The sequence below is a fragment of the Lissotriton vulgaris genome, chromosome 2_1, assembly GCF_964263255.1.
Source record: "Lissotriton vulgaris chromosome 2_1, aLisVul1.2, whole genome shotgun sequence".
Lineage (NCBI taxonomy): Eukaryota > Metazoa > Chordata > Amphibia > Caudata > Salamandridae > Lissotriton > Lissotriton vulgaris.
In genome coordinates this window covers 2,100,183,323-2,100,204,384 of record NC_141687.1, presented here as the reverse complement: position 1 = coordinate 2,100,204,384, position 21,062 = coordinate 2,100,183,323, and the positions used below count along the sequence as shown (strand labels likewise).

At 45.9% G+C, this 21,062-nt stretch overlaps 1 protein-coding gene across 1 annotated transcript in view; it reads left to right on the top strand.

Annotated features, from left to right (window-relative positions):
- PYGO1 (pygopus family PHD finger 1) overlaps nucleotides 1–19,317 on the top strand; it is a 46,911-nt gene extending 27,594 nt beyond the window's left edge. Inside the window, exon 3 of the mRNA XM_086959016.1 lies at nucleotides 17,639–19,317. Coding sequence (XP_086815142.1) covers nucleotides 17,639–18,715 — 1,077 coding nt within the window. The 3' untranslated portion in view covers nucleotides 18,716–19,317. The remainder of the gene's footprint in view (nucleotides 1–17,638) is intronic.
- The last annotated feature ends 1,745 nt before the right edge of the window (nucleotides 19,318–21,062 follow it).

Genomic DNA, 21,062 nt, shown 5'->3' with positions numbered 1-21,062 from the left:
CATGCAGACACTCAGGCGCTTATACACGCACTCTCAGCCAGTATAGAATAGCTTCTACCCCAGAGACCTTTCCGCCCAGATAACTCAGTTCCTAAAACATCAGATATCAGATATGATAGAAAACACAAGTTGATCTGACATGCCAGACTTCTGTCTCTTTCCGCTAGTTCAAATGTCAAGTCCCCAGCACCCTCCAGCTTCACGTCATTCACACGTCATGCAGCTGCGCGCGCATCCAAGCTTCCAATTTCTGCTGACATTGCAACATTTCTGTTTAGTGACACCTACCTGTGACGTTTCTAGCACACACCTCCAGTTCACGCCTAGTCCACGCCTCCTGATTACGTACTAGTAACACGTGGATGCTGTTATCTTGTCTCCTCTCAGCTGTTACGCCTACTATATTGTTTTCTATGGTGTAAATCAAGTATATAAGCTATGTATTGTCAATAAAATATTGCTCTATCCCTTCTGACACCCTTGTGGTGGTCAGAACATGATATCCTGGTCATGACCATTCCTTTTTAAGGAATAAAACCCCTAAGAACTCTAGCACCACGGACTCTGTCTTCTTTCTTCCGATCTGAGTTATTATTGATTAAGTACTTACCTGCATAGAAATTAAGATGGTAAATTAATTATTTACGTCAGTTAACAACACAGGAGGCAGCGTCTTAGACTGTCCTCCCTTGGACACCAGAACATACACTTGCATTTGAAGAATTGAAAAAAGCTCTATGTCAAGCACCAGTTTTAGCGACTCCTTGTTACAGCAAGCCTTTTACACTTTTTGTCACTGAACGAGAAGGTACTGCATTGTCTGTCCTTACACAAGATCAAGCAGGAAAACACAAGCCTTGTGCTTACTTTTCTAGTACATTGGATCCAGTGGCCCAGGCTCTGCCTGCGTGCCTGAAATCAGTTGCAGCAACAGCCCTAGCAATAAGACAAAGTGATTCCATAGTGTTAGGACACCCCCTGACAGTACAGGTTCCACATTCCGTGGAAGTTCTTTTGAACAGGACTCAGACACAACACCTGACTATAGCGAGACTGACAGGATATGAACTGACATTATTCCAGCCACACATAGAGATCAGACGATGCAATATACTGAACCCTGCGACACTCTTGCCCTCAAGCACAGCAGACACTGCACCACATGACTGTGTGGAAGTAATCAATACAGTGACGAAACCAAGACAAGACTTGACAGACATTGCATTACCAGACCCCGATCTGACACTTTATGTAGATGGTTCATGCATGAGAACAAGCACAGGAGAGTTAGTGGCCGCATATGCAGTGACCACTGATACTGAAGTCATAGAGACACAACGAATTGACACATTGTCAGCACAAGCAGCAGAGCTCATCGCTCTGACACAAGCCTGCATACGAGCCAAGAACATGAAAGTAAACATATACACAGATTTACAGTACGCTTTCGGAGTCGTTCATGACTTCGGAGTGTTATGGCAGGAGAGAGGTTTCCTGACCTCTCATGGGGCCAAAATTCAGCATGGTCCCCTTATTCAGGCTCTGTTAGAAGCAATACACTTGCCTACAGCCATAGCCATCATGAAGTGCAAAGCACATACGAAATTCACTGACACCATTTCCCAGGGTAACGACCTGGCAGATCGAACGGCTAAACTTACAGCCCAGACTCCAACAGACACGACAAAGACAGAAGTACCATCACTGACAAATTGCATGACAGTCAGGGATCCCTCACAAGATGTACTCGACATACAGACACATGCCACTCCAGACGAGATAAAGAAATGGACTGAACAAAGAGGGGTCCAGACTGACCAGGGGTGGATGACAAAAGGCAAAGCTACATGGTTTCTTCCTGACTCCATGGTTCAAGTCATCATAAACACAGCACATAGTCCTGCACACTTAGGAGAGAAGGCTATGCTAGACAGTTTACAGAATATTTGGTTCAACAGGCACCTGCGTGCAGCAGCAAAACAGAAAGTATGTAAATGTATTTGAGCTTATATAGCGCACAGCTACCCACAAAGGGTTTCCCAGCGCTTGCTTAGGGAACCCGTCCTGGTATTCCCCTGTGAGATAACCCCGGCAGGGTATCCACAAGGTGAAAGCCAGGCATCCCGCAGTGAGGGGCCGTTGTGGAGATTAAGCAAGCTATTGCCCAGAGTCGCAGAGTGTGAACCCGTGAGTCGAGAAGGCACCGGAGCGAGAATTATCAAGTCCGTGGAATTTTTGAGCCCAAGACCCGCCGAGGCGGGAATTGAACCCTGGTCCAGGGCCGATCTCAGCTTCCGGGTCTGCCGCCTCTAACCCCTGAGCCACACTTCTCCACAACCACGTACCTGTATGATCTGTTGCCAGTTCAATACAGGCAAAGGCATTCCAGTGGAACAAGGTGGATTTCATCCTCCTGACCACCATTTTGAAGTCCTCCAGATGGATTATATCCAGATGGACAGATGTAGAGGATATAAATATGTCCTAGTAGTTGTATGTGCACTATCTAGATGGACAGAAGCGTATCCAGTCCCAGATTACACTGCTGTAACCACTGCCAGGCAGTTGGTTCGAGAGTTTTTTCCACGTTATGGATTGCATCGTGTCGTGTACTCAGATAACGGTCAGCCATTCTCCTCTGAATTAATGAAACAAGTATCTCTTCTGCTAGGGTACCAGTGGAAGTTCCATTGTGTACGACAACCAGAGGCAGCAGGCCTTGTAGAGAGACACAATCAGACACTTAAGACAAAATTAGCGAAAGTCTGTGCGGAAAAAGGCGTGGATTGGATGGTAGCCTTGCCGGTTGCCCTCTTTTACATGCGTATGGTAGCTCATTCCAGAACAGGACTGTCCCCTTACGAGGTGGTTTTTGGTAGACCGCCGAACATGTGGGGTACGCCTATGCCAAAAAGAATTACCGATGTTGACAGTAATATGCTGACAGATTACCTGGCTTCCTTGATGTCTGCACTCCTTTCTTGTCGTTCACAGGTTGCAGCCGCCTTCCCCGACAATACCGAAGTAAAGGAACACTCCATCGTTCCTGGAGATACAGTGTTGGTGCGGAACTTTGATCGTTCAAGTCCTCTCGAGCCCCGCTGGCGAGCACCGAAGTTAGTACTGCTCACGACGAGGACTGCCGTCAAGGTCGAGGGAAGGAAGGGCTGGATCCATGCCCAGCACGTTAAAAGATTCCATGGACACGGAACTGTAATCGAAACTAAGGACTGCCCAGAAACCAGTGACTCAAAACCCCCTTTGCTAGAAAAGACTCCGCAACAGGAATACAGGTCCAAATTACAGTCTAGTAAGTCAGACAGCGTTTAATTGTTTAAGTCCACCCTGTGGTGAATCGGTTAGACAGGTTCCTGACATGTATAAGATCGTAGACCCGAGTAGTAGACAGAGAGATAAGAAAGAGAAATACTGCAAGACCTTACGCAGCAGATGTATAGTAACTCTGATCATTATGTTCCTTCTAAGTATATCGATTATATGTATCAGCTTGACGCTACATGTTTTCTTTCCTCCTCTTGCTTCACATATACATTCTCTCTCCAATGACACTGTAGAGCACACATTCAGTGATCTGCCACCTCATGAACTATCATATCGACTAGCACTGCGCAACAATACTTTTATTCGCATGTTGCACTATTCTCATCAGACCAGCAATGTAACAAATTGCTGGGTATGTGGCCGACTCCCACCTTATCAGAAAACGAAGGGAGTTTTGCCCCTCTTTCCTTTTCCGTTTTCGCACAATGGTTCGTGCGGAGCATGGTTTGCTTTAAAGTCATCACAAGACAGAAAGTTCACAGATTCCCAGAGTGAATGGACCTGGGGAGACTTAAATATAGTATTGAATAAGGCATGTTTCCCAGACAAAGATGGTTTTCCCCAAAGGAAAGGAACAGATCTAGAAAATGAAGTGTACGACCAAGGAAATGTTTCCCTTAACTTTATGATTCTGAATGTCCAGTCCGAGAAAAACACAGGTTCACCGTTTATAACAGTCTTACCAGTAAAAGGTGAATTATGCGTTAGAAAGAAAGGCTCAGTGCATTTAGGACACAGTGATTGTAATACTGTAGTCGAGTTCAATGATAAAGGAAAGTCTACTTTCAAAGCTTCCCGCCATTCCTATTTTATTTGCGGTCAGACAGCCTATGTGCGTCTGCCATTAGACTGGGGTGGGACGTGTTATATAGCGTTCCTACTGCCACCTGTTTTTCTAGCCCCATCCCATTAACATTGAGATTCACGACTAGTACATGTTAGACACAAGAGGGAGACCGATTCCCCAGTTGTCGATCAGACTGAGACAGCTCTGGAGCAATATACAGATTTCAATAGAGGATTCTTTTTCTTCATAGGTCCCGTCCAAAACAGTAAATTAATACGTAGGTTAACAAGAACTCTTGAAGCAGTAGTGAATGAGACTACTTCTGCTCTAGCAAACTTGACAGAGGAGCAGTCTGCGATGAGACTTGTTGTTCTTCAGAATCGCCTTGTTCTTGACGTCATCCTGGCAGATAGGGGCGGGGCTTGTAGAGTGATCGGCTCCAGTAGTTGTGTGTTTATTCCAAATAACGCGCCATCCGTATACGCAGCAATAACAAGACTCCATAAGATAGCTCACGAGATACACCAAAATCCAGGCGCATGGACTTGGTCCAGTTGCTTCTGGAGTGTAATATCAGCATGGAGATGGAATGTACTGTCGTTCCTAGGAATAATACTGCTTGTTATATTCAGTTGCTGTCTCTGTCTACAATGTGGCCCAGCGATTTGCGGCTTGTGTGCCACTGCCTGTATTCCCCGTCCCCGTCCACGTGCACGTATACAAAAGAATAAAGATGAGCAAATGATGCTGCATGATCATATATATGGTATCATGAATATCGATGTGTCCTGAAGGGCACAGTAGGGAACAAGGAGGGAATGAGGAAATAGAAATTTTACGTGGCCAGTGTGTCCCCTACATGCACCCTATGTCTGTACATATACCCCATGTATGTCCATGTCACCATGCAATTCCCTTCTCATGCCTGTAATAATAGTGCCTCTGCATTTCCGTCCAATGTTAGCATGTCAGTTATCAGGCCCTCCATGAATGAAACGTTAATTCTGCACTGAGGCCTATGTTGCCAATGCATTTACATGGTACACGTTTTCAATGTCGAGATGAAGTTGTTTTTATGGCTCAGCCGAGCCAGGACCCGAATTCAGGCTCCAAGCCTCCTGATAATCTGAAAGCTGCAGTTTAGCTATGTATCCCTGACCTCTCACATACTTCCTGCTCAGCCGAGAGGTGCCCAGCCTGGCCTGCCAAGACAGTATTTTGCCTACAGTTATCTGCTCTGCTCCACAGAAACACATTCCTGTCTAATGAAAAGGGAAAACATATTCCGCCAGCAGAAGATAGGGCCTAGCCTTTCTGTCTCCATTCAAGTGATTTACAGAACCCGACTCCATAGAAGGCCCATGGCCCCATGCAATGCACGAAGAAATATAGGCACACACTAGCATTTAGTGATGAGCAGCCTTTTCAGCCTTTGCTCCAGCGACCTTTAAGTCAGACAATACATCCTCCAAGCTCAAGATATCAGATAGTACCAGAGGTGCAGGTCGTCCTGACATCCAAGACTCCTCTACTAGCACGAAAGTCAGCTCCTCCTGGCTTCCCCCAGTTACACGTCAATTCTACGTCATGACCAGTTTGCGCGCACCAGTAGGGTAAAGGTTCCTGCTGACCATGCAGACCCCCTCCATGTATCCACCCACCTATGACACACCTATGACTCATCGAGTGAACACCCATGTGTACGCCTTCTTACACGCCTTTTTCACGCCCATGTGCTCTTATCTCTCTATTTCACTTGCTCCACCTGTAGCGCTCCTCCTTCTCTATCCAAGTCAATGTATGTTTTAACTATATATAATGTGTTCTGTGAATAAAGATTCAGATGACGATCCTTCCTGATCCCTAGTGGAGATGGAACCCGATTCTCCAGTAACTCGAGTTATTGAATAAAGCCCTTCTGAATCGGACACCACGGACTCTGCCTCTCATTATATGCACGATCCTTGTTAATGTATAGAAACTCCGACAGGGTAATTATTTTATTTACCACACCCCGCACTATCGGCCACAGGCAGTAGTACTAGTACTCCGGTCCAGTCTCTCCCAGCGAACTGTGTTGCGGGCAGCTCGTCTGCAGCTGTGCCCTGGCCTGCACTGGTTGAGTCAAAAGACGAAAATGGAGATTCATGAATGAAAAAATCTCAATCTTCTTTTTCTCAATCATGAATGACTCAAATTCTGCAGCGGCAGCCAGTGTTTGTCTCATATGTTAATGGCGTGGAGGCCGTGCGCGGCCCTTAAAGATGTGTCCCTGCCCGGTAGGTGGTTGGAATTGGGCTGGATTTTAGTTCTGCAGGGGTTGGGGTTGTGCGGCAGGAAGGAACGTGCGCATATTTCAGATTGCGCATCAATTGCCATGCCCCAGCATACCCGCACCGCCGCACCCCACCACCGAGTAATCGTGGTTCAATCAACGGGCGGCCAGCCACAGCCTTCAACTCGGTCACTTTGAGTGCCAGCCAGCGCGACCCACCCGACGGCGACGTTGGTATTAAAGGGACTGGCTGGCAGTGGCAGCAGAGCAGTAGTTAGTAGCCAGTACCGCCCGGCGGCCAACAGCACCCAGGTGAGGCATACCGCAGGCAAGATCAGGCCTGGCTCATTACGAACAAACTGGGGCGCCGCCAAGGTTAAGCCAGTGAGTTAAGCTGAGCACAGACACAGTAGAAGTAGCTTTAACAGTTAACTACTAGTAGCGTAGTAGGTAGGTGCCATTGCCCCCCCATACCCCATAATTCCATGATCACCAACCAGGATGCCAAGAGGAGAATTGAGATTCATGATGCTGAATGAATCTCTTCTCAATTTGATATGTTGATGGCGTGGCGCCGCGGCCCTTAGTTTAGTGTTGCCGGCCCGGTGGGCAGATCGGGAGGGACACTGATTTGGGCTGGGTTTTGGTCTGCCGGGTTTGGGGTTGTGCGCAGTAGGCAGCGTGGCATGCTTATAAATCCAACAACACATGTGTTATAAATCCAACATTCATGCGCAGTTTCATTTTTTCAGATTGCACATTTGCCACGCCTCACCATACCCTCACGGGCCGGCCGCACCCCACCACACCGAGTCATCTTACTGGGTCCGACTAGTTCAACTACTACAACACGAGCCAACCAGCACTACCCGATGACGACGTTGGCGTTGAAGAGTCCAGGACTGGCAGTAGCACTAGTAGTAGTACTGTTAGTAGTACTGTACCGCCGGTAACAGCACCAGGTGAGACAGGCAGGCAGTGACAGGCAGGCGGCAGACCTAATGCTGCCCTAAGCAGCAGCCTAAGGCAGTGCTGCACTGCAGTCGGTGTGTCCCGGCCCAGCACGAATGACCACTAAGTTTAAGTTAATAATAGACTGCAGTAGTGTTGAGCAGTACTGAAGATAAGAAGTTAACTTAGTTGAGCAACTTAACTAGCGCGGTAGCCACCATGCGCCCATGCCATGAATGATCATTATGATGCCAACAATGTGCCGCCCATGCCATGCCAAACCAACGCTGCTTTTTTAGGGGGGAACGTGACGGTCATCAGCAGGTCACCCCCACACCACCGTATGGTAGTACTGTCTCTCTGTGTAGCATGCTGCATGAATGAATGATGAGATAAGTGCACTGCACTGCCTGGCTGGCAGCCGCCTAGTCCTAGGCTAGCTGCCACCGGCTGTACACAGGCACACAGGTTTTTTAACTGTGCTGGCCTCAGTGTGGAAGTGGAACCCCAGCTTGCAATCTGCAGAGTCTGCTGATGCTTACTGATGATAGATCGGGGTCTAATTCCCGGCTACGAAGATTGGTACACGAGATCTGAGGGTCATGGGTTCAGCCTAGGACAGGCCCTTGCTGAGAGGACTGCAAAACTCCCATGTTCGTAAGGGCAGGCTCAGGCTGATATTACTGTATGCATTGGCATGCCATCAAAGCGTTACTGCCATTGATGGGGCCACAAGTGGCAACTGCAAGAGATTCTCCACTCGATGTTGTGTGCAGCATGGTAGTGCTGATGGGAACCTACATCAATGAGAAGCAACCACATGTCTCTTTGGGACTTTTTAGATGCCCTGCTAAATGTGGGTGCATCTCCCTCCACATAAGATGCAACCACGTGTCTCTTTGCCAGTGGAGAAAGTGGGTGGAGCCAGAGAAAAGTAAGTGTGGCCTTCGAAAAACATTTGAGCACCTGCACTTCATATTTTGCACATGAAGCACTGCGGAATGTAAGTAAGTAAATGTTTATTGTTTAGTTAATTAAAACTTTAACAATATATAAAAACCTTATGTATATACAAAACAGATTAAAATTGGAGTACACACTATATTCATTTCATCATTTCATTGCTGCCTGCCATACATGAAATTATTAAAATTCAGTAGCCAAAAGTTTGTCCATTTTTCTTTGCCCGATTTCAGACCCTTTTAACAAAGCTTTGAAAAGACTTTAAGGAATTTGATCAGTCTACCATTCAGTTGAGGGTCCGATGGATTTAGGCACGCAGTTATGGCTGCTCTGCATGACCTAATGCCTCTCACATTAAAGCTTCGTTTGAGGAGAATGGCTCGCTCGTTGTAAAGTTTATTACATGTACAAATTACATCCTGCTTCAACACCCTCTGCATGCTTCAAAGGAACTTCAAGTGGATCCCCACCGAAACGAGAAGGACGGTCACCCAGGCCCTCGTCAGCAGTAGACTGGACTACGGAAACGTGCTCTACGCAGGAGCCCCCGGCGAAACTCCAGAAACAACTCCAATGCATCCTGAACGCCTCCGCATACTTGATCCTCGACATCCCTTGCCGCCTTACGGAATCCCGTGCCTCAACACCTCCTGCACCAGCACCTTCCAGCACTGCGTGACCCGTCATGTCTTTCCCTCCACCCCTCTACCTCCAGTCCACTCTAGTGGAGTGCTTTTCCCTCCTTGCCGCCACTGTTGACTCCGCCGTCTCGGGAGGCTCGCTGGCTGGACTCTTGGGGGCACAACATGTTCGCCTCGACCAGCGCTGCCCTGCGGGCCCTTAACACCTTGTGTGTTGGCTAGGGCCACCTCTTGTTTGTGGGACTCGGCTGAGTCCTTGGGATCTGCAGCTTCACAAGAGACTGTTCAGGTGGACTTAGGGCATCATGCGTTGGGAGCTAGTGGTGTTTATTCTCCGCTCCGCTCTGGACATCTTGGAGGTGCTGGGCCGGGCCATGGCTTCCTCAGTCGCCCTCCTTCTCCATGCCTGGCTTTGGGACGGTGTGTTCCCTGAAAACGTTTGGGAGCGGCTGATTGATCTTCCATTCAAATATTCCATGCCCCGGCAGACTCCGCCATCCAAAGGTTCTTGGCGGCGGCTCCATCCTCCTCCTCCTCCTCCTCCTTCCCCTCCTCATTGACTATTGAGTTTAACTGGTTCTGGACCTTCTTTTGGGCTGGTTGCCCTTGATGTGGTGTGTGTTTATGGCCACTCGAGTCCTGCTTGCTGGGACTGTGGCATTGTTGGCTGCTGGACGGCCCCTTTGTTGACTGAGTTGTCTTTACGGACTTGGCCCTCAGATTAGGCCTTCTGTTTATTCCTGGGCTGCTTGACAAGCCTTCCCCCGGTTTTTCATCCCCGTGACTCTTTTGTTTTTCCTCTGCTGTGGAAGTTTCTTCCAAAGAGGGTTCCCATATCTTGGGACTTGACTTACCCTATGTGGGGTAGTGGTAGCTGTTATATAGCTTGCACTCTGCTAGAGAGTTCTGGTCGCCTTCGGGCCAATGCTCTCCATGGCGTGTATGTATGTTGCTATTGCTTCTTTAGTCGTGTGTGCTTTACTTTCAGTTCTTTTTTCAGGCTCCTGCTAGCAGGACCTTGGAGCATTGAGCTGTACCTTTTTGGGTATTACTTTAATTGTTGGCACTTTTCCATTGTTTTGAGTGTTTCACTCGACGTCTGGGGTCTTCCTCTTCCAGTTGCTGTTTTTTTTAGCCAGTTTTGCCTTCTCTTTGTGTGTAGGAAGAAGGCTAAATCTGACCCCCACAGAGTATGTATACTCTGCCTCCTCTTATATCAAAATTTTGGGAGGGAAGAGGATTAGAAGTCCATTCATTTCCCCATAAACAAGTTTTCATTAATCAAAAGAGTAGAATGGACACTGGTTTCTACAAAACCATTGGTTTTATTTATCGAAAACCCTCATAGACTTCCTTGTATTGTCAAAGCGGTATATCTTTTTTCCGCCCCATCAGGAGTCATGGCATAGTCATTGGGTAATCGATTAACGTGCAGGATGCCTGCCTCACCCGAGGCTACCTCTGGTACATGTAGAAGTGTCCAGAGATCAAAAAAGGAAAGGTAAAAATAGTGTCTTAATCAAAAAAAGATTTTTTTTTAATATTAATAACTAGGCACTATTGGGGCAGAGTCAGCACAAGGGGCAGGAGAACGTACCGCATGGTAAAATACCAGAAGCGACTCTGGGGCCCTTGTTGAAGTGTGAAGTGTGCACAGATAAGCATGTGAATTCCGAATGCTACAATGAATCACACACAAATGGTGTGAGTGACTACTTTTCCAACTATTTTGTGTATGTCCGTTCTTTATGTTATTTTGTCCTGACGAAAGCTCCTTAAACCCGACTGGGCCCAGTGAGCTGAAACATGTTGACACTTTTTTCAAAAGATAGGGTAGTTCAGTAACTCGACTACCAGTATATCACAATACTTTTTTAACAATAGTGCCTAGTTATTAATATTAAAAAAAAATCTTTCTTTGATTAAGACACTATTTTTACCTTTCCTTTTTTGATCTCTGGACACTTCTACATGTACCAGAGGTAGCCTCGGGTGAGGCAGGCATCCTGCACGTTAATCGATTACCCAATGACTATGCCATGACTCCTGATGGGGCGGAAAAAAGATATACCGCTTTGACAATACCAGGAAGTCTATGAGGGTTTTCGATAAATAAAACCAATGGTTTTGTAGAAACCAGTGTCCATTCTACTCTTTTGATTAATGAATACTCTGCCTCCTCTCCACCCATGTCCCTGACTCCTCCGAAATCTGTCACTCTTTCTCCAGGAGGACCCTGTGTGACAGGGAGAAGTTTCGTCTCCAAGGCCTGGAGCAGAGGAGACCCCAAGAACCAGGTGGGACTTCTGGGCGTGGAGGGAATCTGTCATCGTCCTCTGCCCGTGCATCGGCCTCTGGTGGGCTCCCCAGTCAAGAAAAGGCACCGGTCCCAGTCGGCGTCTATTGCTTCGGCGTCGAGAGGTATGACCACCATATGCTCCCTGTCGACCCAGAGCTCTGGGACGAAGCGGCGTCGCCGTTCGACGTCGAGGGGTAGGACGTCGAGACCTCTGACGAGGTTGAGGACTTCACCGGCGTCGACACACCATCGACATTGTGATGTATCCCGAAGGTGAAGGCGCTGGCCGCCGAGGCAACACCGCCGTTCGCCGTCAATGTCGACACAAAGGTCGACGTCAAGGAGAGACAAGTTGACGTCGAGGAGAAGACATTCAACATCGGAGTTCGTCGACGTCTGGAAGATCGACGTCGAGAACAGGGAAGTCGAAGAGGGCGACGTCAAGGAGAGAAAAATCGACGTCGAGGAGACAGTCAAGGCCCAGGACGGTGTTCAGTGCCTCGGTGGTTGGTCTATCATCTTTATTGTCGAGTTCCCTATCATGGCGGCGCCGGTGCTCGTCCGCAAAGAGGTCTGCCTCCAGAGCATCCTCCTCGAGGCCTGCTCGTAAGAAGAGGAGAGTGCTTAGGTCACCGGAATCTGATTATTCACTGACCTATTTGCCCTCTATGCCCAGGACTCCTACGCCTCCAACTCTTCCGCCACTGCCTCCTCCTCCGCCTCCACCACCTCCGCCTCCTCCTCCACCACCTCCCCGGCCTTCACAACCACAACCTGGGGTTCCAGCTCCGACTCCTCCACTTCCGCCTCCTCCAAGGCTGGCGGTTCCTGCGAGACCCAGGAGGTCTAGGTCAAGGTCAAGAGGGAGGTATCGCTCTCGCAGCGAGCTTTGCTCTTCGACAAGGTCCCGTCATCGCCATCGGAGGGAAAGGTCACGGTCCCGTCACACGGACTCTTCCAGTGACCGGAGGTATTCTCCCACGTTATCGGACTCTCCTCCTACGAGAGTGTCGCCTGTGGACGGCATTGTGACATTCCAGGATGTGCTGCTGAGTTGGGCAGCAAAGTTAGGGATCACATTGACGGTACCCACTCCTTCTACCTCTGTGATCTTTGAGACTTTGCACAAAAGACATCTCTCTCGCCCTTTGGTGCCAGGACTGGAGGAACCGGCCATGGAGCTGTTTCTGACGCCGACCTCGGTGAAGTCTGTCCAACCCTTCCTCTCTATCATTTCAAAGAATTTTTGTGAAGGGGAGTTTCTCTATGCGTGAAACTTAACAAAATGTGTACATTTTGACATTATTTGGCTATCCTTTTTCACTTCCACATGAAGTGCTGGCCAATGTAGCCTTGTAGTTTTAGGCTGCATTATTTGTCTTTGATTTTCTCTTAAGTGTCTATGCAAGAGTGCAGAGGAAGACAACTTAAGAGACTATTTCGATAGCTCCGGGGTCCCCGCACATGGGCGGGACTATTCACAAGATTATGACTATAACAGAGATACAACACACAAAAGAGCAGATCAGGTCTGGAGAAGAGTGTGTAGCTGTACTGGCCAGGGTGCAGATTAAAAGGATGCATACATGAGCACATGATGTTGAAAATCACTGGCTAGATGAATCCAATCAGACCACCCCTATGGTGGAATTTACATCATCTGGGATGTTACTGATCATACCAAAACACAACCGACCATGTAGTGCCGATGTAGAAATGGATGTCAGGAAGATAGCCGTGACAATCATCAAAAAGTGATCATGACTAAGGTGCAGTGCCTATATAACAGTAGTGAAAATAAAATTAACTACATGTGCATCGTAAGGTATTCAAAACGCACTTCATGTGTCAAAAGTTAAAAACACGCCGGGTAATAAAGTTACCCAATGGCGCAGTGATGAACGGTCGACATGTTTCAGCTCTAGGGACTTTCCCCAGCTTTCTTCAGGACCAAAGCTAGTATTGCTACTGCAACCGTAAGTGAATGTTAAATCAATATCAAACAATGTACTAAAAAATGAGTACATATCTACCAGGAACCATCACCGTTGAATGTCCACTGGAAGGCAAGGAGAACATCTTCTTCCTATAAAATGAAGTTTGATTTACAACAACACCATATATCAAATATACATCTAGACACCTACACATAAGCCGCACAGACAAAACACACTTAGCATGAATAATTGACATTCAGCTTGGTTTGAAAAAAGCTTAATAGCTCAAACAACATGAGGCATTTCCTCATGGTGCTACTCACCCAGCCTTGTGTGGGTGAAGACCCCACCTCACCCGGCAACCGCTCGGGAGTATGAGGCCCCGCTCTATAGTGTAGATAAAAGGAAACCATGAGTACACAACTCTATAATTTCCAAGCCAATTGCTCTATACAGGAACCCAACAGACGTGTGATAGTGCCCTTACTGTTCACCCTCGCAACACCAACATAACTGTCCATCGGACATATTACAGACCCAAATGCTAAAGTGCCCCTAGTCACTCGGACGAGAAAGCCTACTCATGTTTGAGCCAGTGTAGGTGTTCCTCATAGGTTGTAAAAAACATATCCTGATATACTTCACCTGACCCGAGATACTTCACCTTAAACCCTTTTTGAAATAAATATACATCAGGCGTAGGACACGTAAAACGGTCCTCCAATCGTACATACATAATGACTTAGGGTGCTGCTTAGACCAAAGTAGCTACTCATTATATGCTCTTCAAGGTAGAACAACATTGCCTGTATATTTGGGTTTTGTCCTAACCACCTGCACCCCCGGTATCCTTGTCCCTATTTACTGTTAGTTGGGACTTTCCTTCTTACAATTGGATAGATAATAACGATCTAGAAGTCACTAACTTCGAGTTTTTCGTCTAAGCGCATGCGCGTTAGAGTAGTATCTCTTTACTCACGCTGACGCCCACAGTTTGTTTCGCGCTATTGCGCACGCGCGTATGACCAGTGTCTTCTCTTTCACGCCAGAGTCTGATGTTTTTTAATGGCGATCACGGCCACTTCTTTTGATTAACGGTGGCTATAAAGGTACGAGGGGCGGTTACACCGACACCTCCACTTCCGCTCGGGTCACAATCCGTGGCACCGACGGACAGGTCTGTCCTCTGGGTAACCCGCTATAGTTAACTGCTATTGGTTAGTGGTAGAATTGTGGTGACTCGCATTATTGAGTCTCGTGGTATAGGGGCGGTAACTTGAGTAAACTATCTGATGGTCTGTTAAGCCCATGAGTTTCCTAGGTGTTCACCAGGGATTTTACTGTTTAAATTTTGTTGGGTATCTGTTGAACCCTTTACCATGGTTATTCCTGACCACTAGTCCGGGGGTACACATAATTATATATTGTTTTCCAGGATATGTTTTTTACAACCGATGAGGAACACCTACACTGGCTCAAACATGAGTAGGCTTTCTCGTCCGAGTGACTAGGGGCACTTTAGCATTTGGGTCTGTAATGTGTCCGATGGACAGTTATGTTGGTGTTGCGAGGGTGAACAGTAAGGGCACTATCACACGTCTGTTGGGTTCCTGTGTAGAGCAATTGGCTTGGAAATTATAGAGTTGTGTACTCATGGTTTCCTTTTATCTACACTATAGAGCGGGGCCTCATACTCCCGAGCGGTTGCCGGGTGAGGTGGGGTCTTCACCCACACAAGGCTGGGTGAGTAGCACCATGAGGAAATGCCTCATGTTGTTTGAGCTATTAAGCTTTTTTCAAACCAAGCTGAATGTCAATTATTCATGCTAAGTGTGTTTTGTCTGTGCGGCTTATGTGTAGGTGTCTAGATGTATATTTGATATATGGTGTTGTTGTAAATCAAACTTCATTTTATAGGAAGAAGATGTTCTCCTTGCCTTCCAGTGGACATTCAACGGTGATGGTTCCTGGTAGATATGTACTCATTTTTTAGTACATTGTTTGATATTGATTTAACATTCACTTACGGTTGCAGTAGCAATACTAGCTTTGGTCCTGAAGAAAGCTGGGGAAAGTCCCTAGAGCTGAAACATGTCGACCGTTCATCACTGCGCCATTGGGTAACTTTATTACCCGGCGTGTTTTTAACTTTTGACACATGAAGTGCGTTTTGAATACCTTACGACGCACATGTAGTTAATTTTATTTTCACTACTGTTATATAGGCACTGCACCTTAGTCATGATCACTTTTTGATGATTGTCACGGCTATCTTCCTGACATCCATTTCTACATCGGCACTACATGGTCGGTTGTGTTTTGGTATGATCAGTAACATCCCAGATGACGTAAATTCCACCATAGGGGTGGTCTGATGGGATTCATCTAGCCAGTGATTTTCAACATCATGTGCTCATGTATGCATCCTTTTAATCTGCACCCTGGCCAGTACAGCTACACACTCTTCTCCAGACCTGATCTGCTCTTTTGTGTGTTGTATATTGTATTCAGGGGTATGAGCAGACAGGTCTTTAAACATCCCCTCGACCCTCCACATACCTGTTTTGTTTTCTTATAACAGAGATACCCCTACTACAGAACTGGAGTTACAGGTAACAAACTACTCCTTCCTCGCCTCGTCTGTTGGTCTGGTCCCATGTGGGACCCTCTGTTGTATCCAGGCTGGTGGGGTCCTTTCGCAGGCCTTCCTTCCCTGTGGGTGTGGCTAGGGTATCTATTCTATGTGAAGGAATCTGCGGCTAGTAGTCTCTATCAGATGTAGGAGTTACTTAATGTAAGAGTTACTTACCTTTGATAGTGATGTATCTGGTAGAGACGATTCTAGCCGCGGATTCCTTCACGGCCCGTCCTTCCTCCCCGTTCTGCAAGGACCCTTGAGTTACTCTTTGGCACTCGCCTCCCAGTGCGTGGCAAGGCCTCTGTGAGTGCATTCTTTCGCTCTTGATGGGCTGCTCCATCTTGTGGCTTGTTCCTTCCTCCTCTTTGGTTTGGAGGCTGGGTTTTTGGGTGCTCCTATGCCCCTCTGCTCTGCTTGCTCCAGGATTGGGGGGCTTGTCGTCAATCTCTTCCCTCCCCTCCCTTACCCCTTGTTACTAAGGGTCCTGGCCCCTCTGCTGACATCTGGATTGGGGTCATCGGGCCATGACTTTGCCCTTGTTCCTTGGGGGTGGTTGCCTCTGTGCTGGGGTTGCTTGGAGGCTTGTTGTTGTCTTGGTACTGGCTCCCCTTCCTTGTTTCTTGGTGGGGGTTGTTGTCATGACATTTTGCATATGTTCCTTGTCTCCGCGGGGGGGGGCTGTCTACATACTGGCAGGATGCCTGCTCAGGGCTCTGCTCTGTTCTTTCTTCTTTCCCTGCTTTGGGAACTGCAGTGTTGACACTGCTCCTTATGGTGTTGTTTGTCACCATTCCTTTTCCAATTTTTCTGCTCTTTCGCACACTGTTCCCATACTCCCACAGTTTTATCCGATGGCTCTGCGTTGTGGCGCGGAAAAGTTCTCAGAAGAAAACTGACGTAGGCGCGCTGGGGTGGGGCTCATGTGACCTCGCTGACATCACGTACGCGGACAATGCCTGGGCGGAGTCGGGTAAAGTCGCCACCCCCAACTCCCCCCAGGCCCCCCCCCCCTTCCCGGCTGCGCAGGGATGCTTTAGCAAAAAGTCTCACGCCTGGGGATAATTCTACATGAAGGAATCTGCGGCTAGAATCGTCTCTACAAGATACATCGTTACTGAAGGTAAGTAACTCGGACATTAGAACTAGAGATTAGGATAAGGGTTTGGGAAAAGTTTACATCATCTGCTACTGTAAAGGTTAGAATGAATTACAATTAGGGTCTGGATTAGGATGAGGGTTGGGTGTCAGAACAGTGTGCCTATATGATAATATGATAAGAATTAGGGTTAAAATGTGCAACAGGGAACAACTCACAGCTATGGCGAACATAATAGATAGTTTCAAGCCTTGGAATAGGTGCAAAGGTAGGTTTATCAGTGTCATTTAGAGTTTATATATGGGAGGTAATGAAAAGAAATGTAGTTACAGTAAGTATTAGAGGTTAGGTTTTATGATTTACACAGGACGCAAGAAAAATACCGAAGTGTAAAAAATTTTTCACTAAATATTCTCTCACATATTTGGGTTTCCTATGTAAATTATACAATATTCAGTGTTTCTCATTTCACTTTCATCCTATATTCGTATTAATAACAATTTTCTCAATGTATATGTGCACAATTATTTACTAATATACTATATTACATACATTAGCAAAATAGATCTTAATTGGGGACATGATCAAAAATAGCATCTTCTGCATTGCGTAAGATCTATTTTTTAAATCTATGTGTTTGTTTAACTTAGAAGTAGCAAACATCACATTTCTTTCTCAACATGATAAAGTATTTTCTCACTTTTTACAGGGATCAGCATTTTTTCCACAGTCCGAATATGCTCCTCCACTCAATCAAAGTTCAGATCATCTTGTAGCTGTAAATCCTTTCGATGATCATTACAATGCACCCCCAAACAGACTGTGTCTTCCCACAAATCCATTCTTTAGATTCCCTGGTTATGTGGGATTTGGAGGTGTCAGGAGGCCAACTAACGCTATGCCCAGAATGTTGAATCCTTTGAGTAGACAGAATTTACCTAGGAACCGGATTCCACAACTCTTTCAAAATTCACTGGAAATGGGTGTCAATCAATGCCACAACTTCAGCTCTGGTTTATACAATCAACCTGCCTTCGGAAAACACACAGTGTTTACAAGTTCGATAAGCCAAAATGTGCATTTGATGAATCGGCCCTTGCAGCATAATCACTGTGAAAAATTTGACAAGATGATAGAGCAAACCCACCCCAGTCAAATCTTCAATTCCGTTATGTCATCTGTACCTTTCATTAATCCACGCTTCCATTTTCAAGTGGAAACAAAATATACTCCTGTTCATCCGGAAATTGTCAAAGATACACCCAAATCTTATAGTCAAAGGCATTACTTTTGTGAAGGAAATGAGAAAAATATTAATTGCAACACAAATGCTCATGCTCCAAACAAAAGCAATAATCACTTCAAAAATGTTACTAGACAGAACGCATATACTGACATTGACATTCTTTGTGACATTGCAGACTGCATCAATGATGGTCATGCCAACGAGACAGTCTTTTCACCTAGAACAAAGCCAATGGATGCTTCTTCTAAAGAAAGTATAAAAACCTCAGTCCATTCGAGGCTTTCTACCAACTCCTTCTTCGGATCTGCCTGCGTGTGTGGAATTTGTAAAGATGAACTAAGTGACGATGAGGATTCCCTCCTCTGTGAAGTATCCTGCTACAATTGGTTTCATCGGATTTGTACCGGCATGACTGAGGCTGCTTACGGCCTTCTCGCTGCTGAAGCCTCCGCCGTTTGGGGCTGCAATGCTTGCATGGGAAAGGAGGAAGTCCCCTTAACGCTTATCAAACGTACGCATGTTCTGCCAGCACTTCTTTGAAATGGTAATGATTGAGCCTGTATACATTGCAACAAACGCTCTTTTGTATCTCTTTCACACTTTTCAGTTTTAACATATTTGCTACTTTTGACCTTCTTGACCACAGAAGTGCTTTTGTTCTACATGTTAAGCCTTCACTGGAACTTCAGGAGATTTGTGGTTGTCAGAAACGAGGGTCCTTTGTAGGTGTTTTGTAAGAGGATAGCATTTTTAATGTGTGACCTTCTGAACAGTGACTTGCTTTCTTACAAACATATCTGAGAATTGGGACAGCAAATGCATTTGCACAGGGGTTCCAACTCAATTGTAAAACCTCAGTTCAAGAATCCATATTAAATGGCACTTTTGACCATATAATAGATAAACATGGCATAGAAACAGTAGCCTTTGATTAACACACTTGCAAATAGCAGCATCTACATTGGAAGTTGCAGATTGCAAGGTTGTAAATAATGTTGTATATTGTTATTGTTGACATAAGAAGGTAGATATGATTCGCTAAGAATTAACATTTTTAAGTCTGCATTGTGGTGTTCACAAGCCATGATTTTGAAAAGATAATGCACTGAAATACAAGTTAAATAAAAAGTTGCAGAATATATAAAACACTGCATCCTTATCTGTTTATCGGCATTCTGCTTCTATTATTGAATATACGAAAGAACATGCTCTCCAGTTTTGGTCCACAAGGGCAATCCGGTCACTCTTTAAAAAATATCCACTATGGCAGGCAACCATAGATGAAGAGGCTCACAGTGGTATTACCTCCCAACATTTTTATAATTCCATGAACTGATTCCTTAATGGCCAGACTGCTAGCCTTTTGCAAATAATTGAGCCAATCGCCCAGGTTGCTCTGAAAATCCTACTGTTAAGATCTTCAAAAATGTAGCTCATCCGAGCCCTCAAATATTTGCATTGTCTAAGAAGTTCATTCATTTGTGAGATTTTGGAATTTTGAGCAAGTTGAGACTGACTTTTATTTAAATTATAAACAAATACTTCTCAATATTTTAGCCTTATGTGCACTTTTTTCCAAAATGTTTATTGTGAAGACACGATTTGTCCAGGTTTACTTGAAATGTTTTAAGAAACATTTTTATATTACCCTATTACCTCACAAAACAATAAATTCAACCTGGTTGGTAATTGGTAAGCACAACATCAAACGTACCATCATAAATGGAGATAGACGTCCCTGTGCACCCGGGAGGCAGTATGCAAACATTAAATCACTATAAAAGGGACCCACATATTGGCATGGATATTCTATTAAATAGGATTTCATGTAGGGTTGTTCTCCACATCTCACTCTACCAACATACCACTTAGGTGCAAAATTGCCTGAAAATCGGAGCACATTATCTGGACGCACCCACAACCACACTGCATGTTCACACCATGTGGTACAAATCAGCTACATCCCCCACACTGCAAGGACAGAAGCCAGGCGTTTTATGTTTAACCACAGAAGTGACTAGGAATTTAAAATGATCTCAGTTGGGTTTTGCTTTGAGAGGTCCTACTGTGTATCATGGCCATAATGCAGTCCGCCTCTACAGTCCCTGCCCCATTTTTGTTTGACCCGCTAGTTGCACCCAGAGCATTCTGTCATAATTGGCAAGTATATAGATGGCAGCGGCTATCCACCTTGCGTAAATGAATACAGTCACTGTAATAGTCTAGATTCCATTGCTTTGTTGAATGCACTGAGGCTTCTTACTTTAGTATTGAATAAAAGTCACCTCTCCTCACTTCAAAATGGGTCCAGACTTCCTCAAATGTGTGGAATGCTTGCTTAATTTACAAATGGCCCATCAACAAGAATCCTGCCACCCAGCACACCTAATTCCGAATATGGTTTACGTAAATTCCTTAACCCCAAAGTGGCCCTTCTGCTGTAAATGGTTCCACTTTCAGTGTTGATCTAATAAACCATATTTTTCACAGGTATGGCAACCCAGTCTTAAACTGAGACCTCAAAGCCATGGCGCCATGATATCCCCTCAGCACAGTATCCGACCTGTTACGAGTGTTATCGAGCCAACGACATCTGTGAGGACCGGTAATCCCATTTTATATCAAGGGCTCCTAATCCAACCTATTAATAAGGCATTGTTGGCATACTCAGCTTGACCCTAGATCGGGCACCCCACCCAGACCAGGAATGAAAACAAAATATCAAGTTCACAAAATATTCCTTTCATAAGAAGGCAAAATAACACCTTGGAAAACATGGTGGCACCGTAGAAGATTTGAATCTGGACCACTCTCCCTAGTATGGACTGCAGTAGAAGGACAAAGAGTCATGTATGCTCCCTCAGCACTCCCCCATATTCAACTCAAC